The following is a 16,001-nucleotide window of genomic DNA, read 5'->3' as shown; positions in this document are numbered from 1 at the left end:
GGTGCTTTACTAAGTTGGACCTTCGTAACGCTTACCATCTCGTGCGCATCAGAGAGGGGGACGAGTGGAAAACGGCGTTTAACACTCCGTTAGGGCATTTTGAGTACCGGGTTCTGCCGTTTGGTCTCGCCAATGCGCCAGCTGTTTTTCAGGCATTAGTTAATGATGTTCTGAGAGACATGCTGAACATCTTTGTTTTTGTCTATCTTGACGATATCCTGATTTTTTCTCCGTCACTCGAGATTCATGTTCAGCACGTTCGACGTGTTCTACAGCGCCTTTTAGAGAATTGTCTCTACGTAAAGTCTGAGAAGTGCTCTTTTCATGTCTCCTCCGTTACTTTTCTCGGTTCCGTTATTTCCGCTGAAGGCATTCAGATGGATTCCGCTAAGGTCCAAGCTGTCAGTGATTGGCCCGTTCCAAGGTCACGTGTCGAGTTGCAGCGCTTTTTAGGTTTCGCTAATTTCTATCGGCGTTTCATTCGTAATTTCGGTCAAGTTGCTGCCCCTCTCACAGCTCTTACTTCTGTCAAGACGTGTTTTAAGTGGTCCGGTTCCGCCCAGGGAGCTTTTGATCTTCTAAAAGAACGTTTTACGTCCGCTCCTATCCTCGTTACTCCTGACGTCACTAGACAATTCATTGTCGAGGTTGACGCTTCAGAGGTAGGCGTGGGAGCCATTCTATCCCAGCGCTTCCAGTCTGACGATAAGGTTCATCCTTGCGCTTATTTTTCTCATCGCCTGTCGCCATCTGAGCGCAACTATGATGTGGGTAACCGTGAACTGCTCGCCATCCGCTTAGCCCTAGGCGAATGGCGACAGTGGTTGGAGGGGGCGACCGTTCCTTTTGTCGTTTGGACAGACCATAAGAACCTTGAGTACATCCGTTCTGCCAAACGACTTAATGCCCGTCAAGCTCGTTGGGCGTTGTTTTTCGCTCGTTTCGAGTTTGTGATTTCTTACCGTCCGGGTAGCAAGAACACCAAGCCTGATGCCTTATCCCGTCTGTTTAGTTCTTCTGTGGCTTCTACTGATCCCGAGGGGATTCTTCCTTATGGGCGTGTTGTCGGGTTAACAGTCTGGGGAATTGAAAGACAGGTTAAGCAAGCACTCACGCACACTGCGTCGCCGCGCGCTTGTCCTAGTAACCTCCTTTTCGTTCCTGTTTCCACTCGTCTGGCTGTTCTTCAGTGGGCTCACTCTGCCAAGTTAGCTGGTCATCCCGGTGTTCGAGGCACTCTTGCGTCTATTCGCCAGCGCTTTTGGTGGCCGACTCAGGAGCGTGACACGCGCCGTTTCGTGGCTGCTTGTTCGGACTGCGCGCAGACTAAGTCGGGTAACTCTCCTCCTGCCGGTCGTCTCAGACCGCTCCCCATTCCTTCTCGACCATGGTCTCACATCGCCCTAGACTTCATTACCGGTCTGCCTTTGTCTGCGGGGAAGACTGTGATTCTTACGGTTGTCGATAGGTTCTCTAAGGCGGCACATTTCATTCCCCTCGCTAAACTTCCTTCCGCTAAGGAGACGGCACAAATCATTATCGAGAATGTATTCAGAATTCATGGCCTCCCGTTAGACGCCGTTTCAGACAGAGGCCCGCAATTCACGTCACAGTTTTGGAGGGAGTTCTGTCGTTTGATTGGTGCGTCCGTCAGTCTCTTTTCCGGGTTTCATCCCCAGTCTAACGGGCAAGCAGAGAGGGCCAATCAGACGATTGGCCGCATACTACGCAGCCTTTCTTTCAGAAACCCTGCGTCTTGGGCAGAACAGCTCCCCTGGGCAGAATACGCTCACAATTCGCTTCCTTCGTCTGCTACCGGGTTATCTCCGTTTCAGAGTAGTCTGGGTTACCAGCCTCCTCTGTTCTCATCCCAGCTTGCCGAGTCCAGCGTTCCCTCCGCTCAAGCGTTTGTCCAACGTTGTGAGCGCACCTGGAGGAGGGTGAGGTCTGCACTTTGCCGTTACAGGGCACAGACTGTGAGAGCCGCCAATAAACGCAGGATTAAGAGTCCAAGGTATTGTTGCGGCCAGAGAGTGTGGCTTTCCACTCGCAACCTTCCTCTTACGACAGCTTCTCGTAAGTTGACTCCGCGGTTCATTGGTCCGTTCCGTGTCTCCCAGGTCGTCAATCCTGTCGCTGTGCGACTGCTTCTTCCGCGACATCTTCGTCGCGTCCATCCTGTCTTCCATGTCTCCTGTGTTAAGCCCTTTCTTCGCACCCCGTTCGTCTTCCCTCCCCCTCCCGTCCTTGTCGAGAGCGCACCTATTTACAAGGTACATAAGATCATGGACATGCGTTCTCGGGACGGGGTCACCAATACTTAGTGGATTGGGAGGGTTACGGTCCTGAGGAGAGGAGTTGGGTTCCGTCTCGGGACGTGCTGGACCGTTCACTCATTGATGATTTCCTCCGTTGCCGCCAGGATTCCTCCTCGAGTGCGCCAGGAGGCGCTCGGTGAGTGGGGGGTACTGTCATGTTTTGTCATTTATTATCTTGTCTTGTCCCTGTGCTTCCCATTCTATTCGTTTCCCTCTGCTGGTCTTATTAGGTTCTTTCCCTCTTTCTATCCCTCTCTCTCCCCTCCCTCTCTCACTCTCTCGCTCTCTCTTCTCTCTATCGTTCCGTTCCTGCTCCCAGCTGTTCCTATTCCCCTAATCAATCATTTAGTCTTCCCACACCTGTTCCCGATCCTTTCCCTGATTAGAGTCCCTATTTCTTCCTTTGTGTTCCGTTCCTGTCCTGTCGGTTCCTTGTCTAGAATTCACCGTGCTGTGTTTGTGTATCGCCCTGTCGTGTCGTGTTTTCCTCAGATGCTGCGTGGTGAGCAGGTGTCTGAGTCTGTCTGGTTCAAGTGCCTTCCCGAGGCAACCTGCTGTTCACCTGCTGTTCAAGATCGAGTCTCCAGTTTGTCCTCGTCATTTCGAGTGAAAGTTGTGTTTTTTGTTTGTATTTACTTTACTGGATTAAAGACTCTGTTTTCGCCAAGTCGCTTTTGGGTCCTCTTTCACCTGCATGACACAAGTACAACACCATGGGACCACACAGCCGTCATACCGCTCAGGAAGGAGACGTGTTCTGTGTTCTAGAGATGAACGTACTTTGGTGAGAAAAGTGCAATTCAATCCCAGAACAACAGCAAAGGACCTTGTGAAGATTCTGGAGGAAACAGGTACAAAAGTATCTATATCCACAGTAAAACGAGTCCTATGTCGACATAATCTGAAAGGCTGCTCAGCAAGGAAAAATCCACTGCTCCAAAACCGCCATAAAAATGACAGACTACGGTTTGCAACTGCACATGGGAACAAATTTAGTCCTTTTTGGAGAAATGTACTCTGGTCTGATGACACAAAAGTAGAACTGTTTGGCCATAATGACCATCATTATGTTTGGAGGAAAAAGGGGAAGGCTTGCCAGCCGACGAACACCATCCCAACCGTGAAGAACGGGGGTGGCAGCATCATCTTTTCTGGGTGCTTTGCCGCAGGAGGGACTGGTGCACTTCACAAAATAGATGGCATAATAAGAAAGGAAAATTCTGTGGATATATTGAAGCAATATCTCAAGACATCAGTCAGGAAATTAATGCTTGGTCGCAAATGGGTCTTCCAGATGGACAATGACCCCAAGCATACTTCCAAAGTTGTGACAAAATGGCTGAAGGACAACAAAGTCAAGGTATTAGAGTGGCCATCACAAAACCCTGACCTCAAATCCTTTAGAAAATGTGTGAGCAGAACTGAAAAAGCGTGTGCGAGCAAGGAGGCCTAAAAACCTGACTCAGTTAAACCAGCCCTGTCAGGAGGAATGGGCCAAAATTCACCCAACTTATTGTGGGAAGCTTGTGAAAGGCTCCCTGAAACCTCTGACCCAAGTTAAACAATGTAAAGACAATATGTAACGGCCGTCGTCGGTGGAAGAAGGTGAGGACCAATGCGCAGCGTGGTACGAGTTCATCTTATTTAATGAAAACTGAACACTGATTAACAAAACAACAACGAAAACAACTGAAACTGTTCTATCTGGTGCAGACACACAAAGACAGAAAACAAACACCCACGAAACACAGGTGCAAAAAGGCTACCTAAGTATGATTCTCAATCAGAGACAACTAACGACACCTGCCTCTGATTGAGAACCATACCAGGCCAAACTCAAAAACCAACATAGGAAAAAAAACAGACTGCCCACCCCAACTCACACCCTGGCCATACTAAAACAAAGACAAAACAAAGGAACTAAGGTCAGAACGTGACAGTACCCCCCCCCCCCAAAGGTGAGGACTCTGGCCGCAAAACCTGAACGTGTAGGGGAGGATCTGGGTGGGCGTCTGTCCGCGGTGGCGGCTCTGGCGCAGGACGTGGATCCCACCATAGTTTTTCTCCACCTCTTTATCCACCTCCGTGGCCTCTTAAAAACGGCGACCCTAGCCGCCTACCTCGGACTGGGGACCCTAGCCCCGGGTCCCGAATGGACGGGAGACTCCGGCAGCACCAGACGGATGGGAGACTCCGGCAGCTCCGGACAAGCGGGAGACTCCGGCAGCTCCGGATGAGCGGGAGTCTCCGGCAGCACTGGAGTGAAGGGCGATTCTGGCAGCTCCTGGCTGACTGATGGCTCTGGCAGCTCCTGGCTGACTGGCGGCTCTGGTAGCTCAGGACAGACTGGCGGCTCTGGCAGCTCAGGACAGACTGGCGGCTCTGGCAGCTCAGGACAGACTGTCGGCTCTGGCAGCTCAGGACAGACTGGCTCAGGACAGACTCAGGACAGGTGGGAGACTCCGGCGGCTCAGGACAGGCGGGAGACTCCGGTGGCTCAGGACAGGCGGGAGACGCCGGCGGCGCCGGACAGGCGGGAGACCCTGGACGAAGGAGACGGAGAGAGAGCCTGGTGCGGGGGGCTGCCACCGGAGGGCTGGTGCGTGGAGGTGTCACCGGATAGACCGGATCGTGAAGGCGCACTGGAGCTCTCGAGCACCAAGCCTGCCCAACCTTACCTGGTTGAATGCTCCCCGTAGCCCGCACTGGGCTGTGCTGGCGAACCGGGGACACCATGAGTAAGGCTGGTGCCATGTACCGCGGCCCAAGGAGACGCACTGAGAGAGATGTGCTGAGCCGGTTTCATGGCACCTGGCTCGATGCCCACTCTAGCCCGGCCGATACGAGGCGCACTGGGCTATATGTACCGCACCGGGCTATGCACGCGCACTGGGGACACTGTGCTTCTCACGGCATAACACGGTGCCTGTCCGCGGTAAGCATGGGGAGTTGGCTCAGGTCTCCTACCTGACTTAGCCACACTCCCCGTGTGCCTCCCCCAATACATTTTTGGGGCTGCCTCTCGGGCTTCCAACCGCGCTGCCGTGCTGCCTCCTCATACCACCGCCTCTCGGCTTTCGCTGCCTCCAGCTCAGCCTTGGGGCTGCGATATTCTCCAGCCTGTGCCCAGGGTCCCTTGCCGTCCAGAATCTCCTCCCGTGTCCAGGAGTCCTGCGATCGCTGCTGCCCATTACCACGTTGCTTGGTCCCTTGGTGGTGGGTGTTTCTGGAACGATCGTTGTTGGAATGAGGTGAGGACCAATGTGCAGCGTGGTACATGTTCATCTTATTTAATGAAAACTGATCACTGAATAACAAAACAACAACGAAAACAACCGAAACAGTTCTATCTGGTGCAGACACACAAAGACAGAAAACAAACACCCACGAAACACAGGTGGAAAAATGCTATGATTCTCAATCAGAGACAACTAACGACACCTGCCTCTGATTGAGAACCATACTAGGCCAAACTCAAAAACCAACATAGAAAAACAAACAGACTGCCCACCCCAACTCACGCCCCGACCATACTAAAACAAAGCCAAAACAAAGGAACTAAGGTCAGAACGTGACAAAATACTAATTGAGTGTACGTAAACTTCCTACTTCAACTGTATAGGCAAAAGTTTGAGCGCATAATAGAAGGTTAGCTAAATGTACCTTCCACAATTAGCTCAATTGGTATTCAAGTTGCTGCGGTCTCTGCCCTCCTCAGCTGTCTCACAGTAGTACATGCCGGCATCCTCCATTTTGACCGCATAAAGTGTTATTGTCACATCTTTTTCAAAGGGGCCAAAAAGCCATTCTCGTCTGTCACCATCCTCCATTTCTCCAGTGTCTGCAGGATTCAACTGCTTCCGTGTGCAGTTCCTCATTACTTTATCATATCTGTACCAATGGACCTGGTCATTGCTGGATGGTGGGCGTTCACAAGGTAAATTCACAGTGGACCCTTCGTTTACCTTGAGAATGTAGCTGCTGGACACTGGAGGGGATAGACACCAAGATGAAAGACAGCACAACAGTGGAGTTGACTTCTGGAGCCAACCTCAAAATGAATGCAATGTTTGCTGACCTGCAGTTTGCTAAACTGCAACATAAAATGGCCCTATATTTCACCAGTTTGAACAATTGCAATCTATGAACAGAGTGAAATTCTGGGGCTGTATGTTTAAATCTACTAAATGCCTTACTCATTGTGATCTAAACCCTCTGCTCAAGTTGTCGTCCTGTTTTTTCTCCTCAACATGGACTCAAAGATTCATTCCTAAGTATAAAAATGTAGGCACACTTTACACGGTGATTGAGTTTTAACTTGTACATTTTTTTTCAAGTCGGGTGTAGAAACCACAAGCCGAGAGTATCTATTTCAAGAAAGGCCTACATCACGTCTCACGCAGTTGTGATGAAAATAGGAGGTGGCAATATGTGTCCTCACTATCAACCTGGATTATGTTCACTTTTTGCCACCCCATATCATTCTGCTTGATCACACATTCATATTCCCCCTCGTTGGCTACACTGACAGGAGCGATTTCCAGAAAGAAGCCACCCGGGGAGAGCTTGAGTTGCTCTGAGGATTCTGGGTAGTCTGGAACCAGGGAGTCATTGTATTTCCAGGTGATCTTAGCCCCAGCAAAGCTTTGTTGTTTTTGGCCAGGGAGACATGGGATGACCAGGGTGGAGCCAGGTACACCATACAGGACCCCAACGGAGGAAGAGAAAAGCTGAATCGAGAGACAGATGTACAACCAAACAAGAAGGTGGAGGCTGTAAGGTACATGAGGTGTCTGTGTTACATTAGCATTTGTCCTAAAAAAACAGGGATTAATATTACAATTCAAAATGGGCCAGTTTTCCCAGAACCAGATTTACGCCTACACTCCTGGGACCGAATTCAAAAAGTGTCTTAGAGTAGAACTGCTGATCTAGCGACAGGTCTGCCCTGTCCATATGATCATATTCAGTATGATCTAAAAGCTAAAGCCGAACAGCAATCCTACTCTTTGTAGAGGCAACGGACCCAGGACTAAAAAAGCATTTAACAGATATTCTCCATTTAGCATGCTTTTCAGACCAAGAGTGTGTTTAATCATTCTCCAGGAAAATGGCTTTTTGTGTTTACCTCAGCAAGTTTATTACTCATATAATTTGCTAGACGTTAGTTAGCGGAGCAGTGCAACTAAACAATGTAGACATAACAGGGCTAAAGTAGCTATTTAGAGTTGCTTTTAATGTTTCCAGTTTATCTCAGAGCTTCAGATAATACAACTCATTTGTGTTTATGAGTTAGCAACGTTATTTGTTTGTTATTTCTACCACTTTTTTAAAATTTATTTTTAATTTTTTTTTAAATTATCCCAGTTTTGTCTCATCGCAGCAAGAGGGCACGGTCGAGAGCCACGCGTCCTCCAAAACACAACCCAACCAAGCCGCACTGCTAATAGACACATCCCGGAAGCCAGCCACACCAATGTGTCGGAGGAAACACTGAAAACCTGGCGACTTGGTCAGCGTGCACTGAGCCCGGCCCGCCACAGGAGTTGCTAGTGTGTAACCCTCCCTCACGGCCAAACCCTCCCTAAGCCGGATGACGCTGGGCCAATTGTGTGGCGCCCCTTGGGCCTACCAATTGGCTGAGACAGAGCCTGGGCTCGAACCCAGAATCTCTGGTGGCACAGTAACTCTCTTACTATGCCTCATTCTCTTTCACACTCTCATCCCCTCCTTCCCTTTCTCTCTATATCTCCCTCGCTCTTTTCTCCCCCTCTCTCTCTGTGTGCTGCAGCCTGATATGGGGAAAAAGTCCAAGTTCAAAACCACAATGAAGAAGAAAATTCTCAATACCGAGTTTAATGAGGTACTTCCACCCACTCCGAGCAAAGTGGAAATCACAAACGTTAGAAGCATTTTTTAAACTCAAATACACTACAAGTTTGTAGGAAAATCCTCAGCAACAAAATGGTGATCAAATGTAGATCCTACATCTGTACCTGGCAACCCATTTCTCTGACTCACATTTGGCAACCAGATGTGCAAGACATATAATATATCATATTAATGTTGTTTGTTGAAGTTGAATTCTATGCCCTTGGAAGTGATGGAGAGCTATAGCTTACCCATTCTCATGCATTTGTGTTAGAATATTTTCCCATGCATTTAAATCCATAATTTGATTCCAGTACCATCATTTGAATACATTTTCCATCTCCTTCAATACTACTTAACTACCTACCATACCATCAACGTGAATTTAAGTCAATGCATGTTTCACATTCAATGTTAAACATAATCTGAATAAAATTCCGCTAAGTGTGAGTACATGAATACCTTTCTCTCTCTCTACCTCTGTTCATTACAGGAGTTTGTGTACGAAGTTCCGCACGACCAGCTGGTGAAGAAAACCCTTGAGATCTCCGTATGGGACTATGATCTGGGGATGAGCAACGACTTCATAGGTAAGTCTCAAGGGGAAGTGAGGGAAAGGAGGAGAGTTAGAGAGAGAGAAATATATCTACAGAAAATAATGTAATAGAATTTGTGGGTGCGAGGAGGAAAGCAACGCGGGCGGCAGTGTGATGAGCAAAGACGTCATAGGTAAAAGAGAGGGAGGGAGCGAAGACGTCATAGGTAAAAGAGAGGGCGAGCGAGTGATGACGTCATAGGTAAACTAGAGGGAGGGAGCGAAGACTTCATAGGTAAAAGAGAGGGCGAGGGAGTGATGACCTCATAGGTAAACTAGAGGGAGGGAGCGAAGACGTCATAGGTAAAAGAGAGGGAAGGAGCGATGACGTCATAGGTAAAATAGATGGAGGGAGCGAAGACGTCATAGGTAAAAGAGAGGGAAGGAGCGATGACGTCATAGGTAAACTAGAGGGAGGGAGTGATGACGTCATAGGTAAAACAGAGGGCGAGGGAGCGATGAGGTCATAGGTAAACTAGAGGGAGGGAGCGAAGACGTCATAGGTAAAAGAGAGGGAGGGAGCGATGACGTCATAGGTAAAAGAGAGGGAAGGAGCGATGACATCATAGGTAAAAGAGAGGGAGGGAGCGATGACGTCATGGGTAAAAGAGAGGGAAGGAGCGATGACGTCATAGGTAAAAGAGAGGGAGGGAGCGAAGACGTCATAGGTAAAAGAGAGGGAGGGAGTGAAGACGTCATAGGTAAAAGAGAGGGAAGGAGAGATGACGTCATAGGTAAAAGAGAGGGAAGGAGCGATGACGTCATGTGTAAAAGAGAGGGAGGGAGCGAATACGTCATAGGTAAAAGAGAGGGAGGGAGCGATGACGTCATAGGTAAACTAGAGGGAGGGAGCGAAGACGTCATAGATAAAAGAGAGGGAGGGAGCGATGACGTCATAGGTAAAAGAGAGGGAGGGAGCGAAGACGTCATAGGTAAAAGAGAGGGCGAGGGAGTGATGACGTCATAGGTAAACTAGAGGGAGGGAGCGAAGACGTCATAGGTAAAAGAGAGGGAGGGAGTGATGACGTCATAGGTAAAAGAGAGGGAGGGAGCGATGACGTCATAGGTAAAAGAGAGGGAAGGAGCGATGACATCATAGGTAAAAGAGAGGGAGGGAGCGATGATGTCATGGGTAAAAGAGAGGGAAGGAGCGATGACGTCATAGGTAAAAGAGAGGGAGGGAGCGAAGACGTCATAGGTAAAAGAGAGGGAGGGAGTGAAGACGTCATAGGTAAAAGAGAGGAAAGGAGAGATGACGTAATAGGTAAAAGAGAGGGAAGGAGCGATGAAGTCATGTGTAAAAGAGAGGGAGGGAGCGAAGACGTCATAGGTAAAAGAGAGGGAGGGAGCGATGACGTCATAGGTAAACTAGAGGGAGGGAGCGAAGACGTCATAGATAAAAGAGAGGGAGGGAGCGATGACGTCATAGGTAAAAGAGAGGGAGGGAGCGAAGACGTCATAGGTAAAAGAGAGGGCGAGGGAGTGATGACGTCATAAGTAAACTAGAGGGAGGGAGCGAAGACGTCATAGGTAAAAGAGAGGGAAGGAGCGATGACGTCATAGGTAAAAGAGAGGGAGGGAGTGATGACGTCATAGGTAAAAGAGAGGGCGAGGGAGCGATGACGTCATAGGTAAACTAGAGGGAGGGAGCGAAGACGTCATAGGTAAAAGAGAGGGAGGGAGCGATGACGTCATAGGTAAAAGAGAGGGAAGGAGCGATGACGTCATGGGTAAAAGAGAGGGAAGGAGCGATGACGTCATAGGTAAACTAGAGGGAGGGAGCGAAGACGTCATAGGTAAAAGAGAGGGAAGGAGCGATGACGTCATAGGTAAAAGAGAGGGAGGGAGCGATGACATCGTAGGTAAAAGAGAGGGAGGGAGCGATGACATCGTAGGTAAAAGAGAGGGAGGGAGCGATGACGTCATAGGAAAAAGAGAGGGAGGGAGTGAAAGGAGGAGAATAAATAGTGAAAGGATGGAAGAACTGAAAAGGGGAATGAAATGAAAATGAGCAGAAAAGAGGGGGAGGAAGCAAGAGCATTGGGAAATGAAAACGAGAGCGACAGAAAGTTGTCCTCAATCCCTCAACGGGGTGACACGTCAGATTCAAACTGCTTTGTGAGGCAGGGAGAACCGGTGGGGAGGCAGCTGGGGCAGAATGGATGGTCTCCCAGGGTGCTGGAAGGCCTTGAGATCAATGCGTTTTACTCCATTCTGGAGGTTCCCTGTAACAGGCTGTCTCTCTCTCTCTTTCCGACTGTCTCTCTAGTGCCCTCGCTCTCTCTCCCTTGCTCTCTCCCTCTCTTTCTCTCTCTCAAGCTGGGGACATAACATTTGTGAGTTATTACCCGTGCCAGAAGAAAAGGGGACAAAGGCTCTAACACACTGCTCTGGCTAACCTCTCCCATGACTGTTATCGTTATGGTGTAATGGCCAACATACACGATGGCCTAGATCTGTTAGCACTGTGGAAAATGACTGTAATACTGGGAGAGACAGAGCGAGAAGGGAGGAAGATGGAGATGAGAAAGGGGGGAGTGACCGAGAGGAAAAATACGGATAGAGCAGAGGGAGAAGCAAATGTGCTGTCAAATACTCTCTGTAAAGGCCAGGAAGAATGATGGAGGAAGAAGATGAGAAGCCAGGGACAGAAAAATGAAAAAGAAATAGAGTAATTATGGAAGGCAGAGAGAGAGAGAGAGGAGGAGAGACGGAGAGAGAGTAGCAGTGTCCCCCCTGATTTGTAAGAGCAATTGATGGGTGGACTGGACCTCTCATTTTGCACAAAGACAGAGGTGTGGAGGAAGGAGGAGAAGGGGAGGAATAGAAGAGGAGGAAAAGAGAAAGGGAGTGGAACAGCCCCCATCAGGTTCTCCCTCATCCATCACGCCGGGTCACACAATCGCCCTCCATTTGTCACCCACACCCCTCCGGGCTCAGGGAACATGGTATCGATCTGTTTGTTTGTGTGTGTGTGTGTGTGTGGGGGGGGGTCAGCAAAGGGAGAGGGGGGATTGGAAGGTCATTAGGCGGTACGTGAGTGGCCTAGGAAAACAGGTCAAATGTGTGTACCACTGTGTGTGTGTCTGTGTTTGTTGGTGGCAAGAGTGAGAAGGGGTCATTAGGAAGGTACGTGAGACGACTATCCAAACACACTTGCTCTCGGAAACTTGGGCGCGAGGTGTTTTTGCGCACATACAATTACACACATCCTGCTGGGCACACGCTGGTTGAGTCAACGTTGTTTCCACATTATTTCAATGAAATTACATTGAAGCAACGTGGAATAGATGTTGAATTAACGTCTGTGCCCAGTGGGATCTGTGTGTGTTTGTGTTACTGTACTTGTGAGGACTGTGTGTTGATGTGTGTATGTCTGGTTCCGAGGGAGTGTGAGTTATGTAAGAGAACAGTATTAACCTGCCCCATACCTCTCACTGTATCTGAGTTTAATACCAAGGCTTAGTGGGGCCACACATGATCTATTGAGTGTGTTTGAGGGGTTGTGAACGCCGGTGTCTGTTAAATACTGTGTTAAAAACTTCACACTCCATCAACTATGCAATCACAGCCAGGAAAACATCTACCCCCCCAGTGATGACTCTGTATTTCTCTCTCTCCTTTTTCTTGCTGTTCTCTCTCCCGTGTGTCTCCCGTCTCTCTGTGTGATTCCTGAGGACGGCTCACCTCTCACAGTTCTGGGCGACTTTAACCTCCCCACGTCTACCTTTGACTCTTTCCTCTCTGCCTCCTTCTTTCCACTCCTCTCCTCTTTTGACCTCACCCTCTCACCTTCCCCCCCTACTCACAAGGCAGGCAATACGCTCGACCTCATCTTTACTAGATGCTGTTCCTCCACTAACCTCATTGCAACTCCCCTCCAAGTCTCCGACCACTGCCTTGTATCCTTTTCCCTCTCGCTCTCATCCAACACCTCCCACACTGCCCCTACTCGGATGGTATCGCGCCGTCCCAACCTTCGCTCTCTCTCCCCCGCTACTCTCTCCTCTTCCATCCTATCATCTCTTCCCTCCGCTCAAACCTTCTCCCACCTATCTCCTGATTCTGCCTCCTCAACCCTCCTCTCCTCCCTCTCTGCATCCCTTGACTCTCTATGTCCCCTATCCTCCAGGCCGGCTCGGTCCTCCCCTCCCGCTCCGTGGCTCGATGACTCATTGCGAGCTCACAGAACAGGGCTCCGGGCAGCCGAGCGGAAATGGAGGAAAACTCGCCTCCCTGCGGACCTGGCATCCTTTCACTCCCTCCTCTCTACATTTTCCTCCTCTGTCTCTGCTGCTAAAGCCACTTTCTACCACGCTAAATTCCAAGCATCTGCCTCTAACCCTAGGAAGCTCTTTGCCACCTTCTCCTCCCTCCTGAATCCTCCGCCCCCCCTCCTCCCTCTCTGCAGATGACTTCGTCAACCATTTTGAAAAGAAGGTCGACGACATCCGCTGGTTCTGCTCACACTGCCCTACCCTGTGCTCTGACCTCTTTCTCCCCTCTCTCTCCAGATGAAATCTCGCGTCTTGTGACGGCCGGCCGCCCAACAACCTGCCCGCTTGACCCTATCCCCTCCTCTCTTCTCCAGACCATTTCCGGAGACCTTCTCCCTTACCTCACCTCGCTCATCAACTCATCCCTGACCGCTGGCTACGTCCCTTCCGTCTTCAAGAGAGCGAGAGTTGCACCCCTTCTGAAAAAACCTACACTCGATCCCTCCGATGTCAACAATTACAGACCAGTATCCCTTCTTTCTTTTCTCTCCAAAACTCTTGAACGTGCCGTCCTTGGCCAGCTCTCCCGCTATCTCTCTCTGAATGACCTTCTTGATCCAAATCAGTCAGGTTTCAAGACTAGTCATTCAACTGAGACTGCTCTCCTCTGTATCACGGAGGCGCTCCGCACTGCTAAAGCTAACTCTCTCTCCTCTGCTCTCATCCTTCTAGATCTGTCGGCTGCCTTCGATACTGTGAACCATCAGATCCTCCTCTCCACCCTCTCCGAGTTGGGCATCTCCGGCGCGGCCCACGCTTGGATTGCGTCCTACCTGACAGGTCGCTCCTACCAGGTGGCGTGGCGAGAATCTGTCTCCTCACCACGCGCTCTCACCACTGGTGTCCCCCAGGGCTCTGTTCTTGGCCCTCTCCTATTCTCGCTATACACCAAGTCTCTTGGCTCTGTCATAACCTCACATGGTCTCTCTTATCATTGCTATGCAGACGACACACAATTAATCTTCTCCTTTCCCCTTCTGATGACCAGGTGGCGAATCGCATCTCTGCATGTCTGGCAGACATATCAGTGTGGATGACGGATCACCACCTCAAGCTGAACCTCGGCAAGACGGAGCTGCTCTTCCTCCCGGGGAAGGACTGCCCGTTCCATGATCTCGCCATCACGGTTGACAACTCCATTGTGTCCTCCTCCCAGAGCGCCAAGAACCTTGGCGTGATCCTGGACAACACCCTGTCGTTCTCAACCAACATCAAGGCGGTGGCCCGTTCCTGTAGGTTCATGCTCTACAACATCCGCAGAGTACGACCCTGCCTCACACAGGAAGCGGCGCAGGTCCTAATCCAGGCACTTGTCATCTCCCGTCTGGATTACTGCAACTCGCTGTTGGCTGGGCTCCCTGCCTGTGCCATTAAACCCCTTCAACTCATCCAGAACGCCGCAGCCCGTCTGGTGTTCAACCTTCCCAAGTTCTCTCACGTCACCCCGCTCCTCCGTTCTCTCCACTGGCTTCCAGTTGAAGCTCGCATCCGCTACAAGACCATGGTGCTTGCCTACGGAGCTGTGAGGGGAACGGCACCTCAGTACCTCCAGGCTCTGATCAGGCCCTACACCCAAACAAGGGCACTGCGTTCATCCACCTCTGGCCTGCTCGCCTCCCTACCACTGAGGAAGTACAGCTCCCGCTCAGCCCAGTCAAAACTGTTCGCTGCCCTGGCCCCCCAATGGTGGAACAAACTCCCTCACGACGCCAGGACAGCGGAGTCAATCACCACCTTCCGGAGACACCTGAAACCCCACCTCTTTAAGGAATACCTAGGATAGGATAAGTAATCCCTCTCACCCCCCCCCCCCTAAGTTTTAGCTGCACTATTGTTAAGTGACTGTCCCACTGGATGTCATAAGGTGAATGCACCAATTTGTAAGTCGCTCTGGATAAGAGCGTCTGCTAAATGACTTAAATGTAATGTAATGTAATGATTCTCTTTGGGTCTGTCTGTCTGTCTGAATGTCTGTCGCCTAGTTGTTCATGTAAAATATATGTTTTTCTTGATGACTCACCTACCTGACTAAAGATTTCCTTTCTCTTTCTCTTCTCTCCTTCTTCCTCTCCCTCTGTTTCTCTTTTTATCTCTCTCTCTCTGTCTGTCTCTCTCTCCCTTCCACCTTCTCCCTCCCTCTCTCACAGGCAGAGTTGAACTGGGCATAAATGCCAAGGGAGTGAGGCTGAAACATTGGTTTGAGTGTCTCAAACACATCGGCAAGAAAGTTGAGTACTGGCACACGCAGTCTGTAAGCACCTTTGCCCAACAAGTTCTTGTTACGAACGTTGTAGTCACCAGGTTGTTTCTACTCGGGATGCAGTTGAAAAAGGTGCCGAACGTCGGTTGAGATGACTGGCGTCTTGCAACGCTAATGCTAACTGCTATAACAGTTCTAGGAAGTATGGGAAACTGCATACTTGGTGTGTCTCTGATTGTGGCTGTGGCGAAAAAAGTGGGTGGATCAACAGCGATGGGTGTAACATCAGCTCTCTCTTATTGGTTAGACGGTTTTGACTGAGCAGTGTTGTTTTTAGTTTCTTACCATGCAACTACCATACCGCAAGTGTTTGGACTTCAGTTTTGAAGCCAGAAGATGAGCGCAAATTGTATTTCACTGCTACAAATAATTTTCAGTGAATAAAACTGACAAACTATAATTTTTATTAAAAGTACTAATTATGGGTGTACTGTTGCCTGTATGTGTGTGCTTACTGTGACTGTCACCCTGATGCTGGCTACACTAGGTAGCTACTTCTCATGCCGTTGCGGGACAAAAGTGCTTAGCAGCGGAAGCGAAAGTGTCACGGCTGACTGAAGGACTGGACCAAAGTGCAGCATGGTAAGCGTACATTTTTAACTCTATTTTAAAATGACGCGGACAAAACGAAGAACAAAAAAAACAACCGTGAAGCTTTTAGCTATGTGCCCTGAACAACT

At 49.7% G+C, this 16,001-nt stretch overlaps 2 protein-coding genes across 2 annotated transcripts in view; one reads left to right on the top strand and one right to left on the bottom strand.

The window, feature by feature from the left end:
- LOC124013323 (plasma protease C1 inhibitor-like) overlaps positions 1–8,024 on the bottom strand; it is a 22,447-nt gene extending 14,423 nt beyond the window's left edge. The window contains exons 1-3 of the mRNA XM_046327594.1: positions 7,951–8,024; positions 6,760–7,091; positions 6,139–6,306 (exon numbers count right to left, since the gene is read on the bottom strand). Of these exons, the coding sequence (XP_046183550.1) occupies positions 6,139–6,306; positions 6,760–7,091; positions 7,951–8,024 (574 nt within the window). The remainder of the gene's footprint in view (positions 1–6,138; positions 6,307–6,759; positions 7,092–7,950) is intronic.
- LOC124012740 (double C2-like domain-containing protein beta) lies at positions 5,972–16,001 on the top strand. Its single transcript, XM_046326656.1, has 4 exons — positions 5,972–7,098; positions 8,110–8,181; positions 8,683–8,779; positions 15,209–16,001. The coding sequence occupies exons 2-4, from the start codon at positions 8,116–8,118 to the stop codon at positions 15,409–15,411; spliced, it is 366 nt and encodes a 121-aa protein (XP_046182612.1). The 5' UTR covers positions 5,972–7,098; positions 8,110–8,115; the 3' UTR covers positions 15,412–16,001.

The sequence above is a fragment of the Oncorhynchus gorbuscha genome, linkage group LG24 (genome assembly GCF_021184085.1).
Source record: "Oncorhynchus gorbuscha isolate QuinsamMale2020 ecotype Even-year linkage group LG24, OgorEven_v1.0, whole genome shotgun sequence".
Taxonomy (NCBI): domain Eukaryota; kingdom Metazoa; phylum Chordata; class Actinopteri; order Salmoniformes; family Salmonidae; genus Oncorhynchus; species Oncorhynchus gorbuscha.
The sequence above is the reverse complement of the archived record's forward strand: the minus strand, read 5'-3'. Positions and strand labels throughout refer to the sequence as shown.

Excerpts from the sequence above, each read along its gene's own strand:
- LOC124012740 (XM_046326656.1), top strand. The coding sequence starts at position 8,116 with ATGGGGAAAAAGTCCAAGTTCAAAACCACAATGAAGAAGAAAATTCTC. Across the intron at positions 8,182-8,682 it reads TCAATACCGAGTTTAATGAG|GAGTTTGTGTACGAAGTTCC; the intron begins GTACTTCCACCC and ends TGTTCATTACAG. Across the intron at positions 8,780-15,208 it reads GATGAGCAACGACTTCATAG|GCAGAGTTGAACTGGGCATA; the intron begins GTAAGTCTCAAG and ends CCTCTCTCACAG.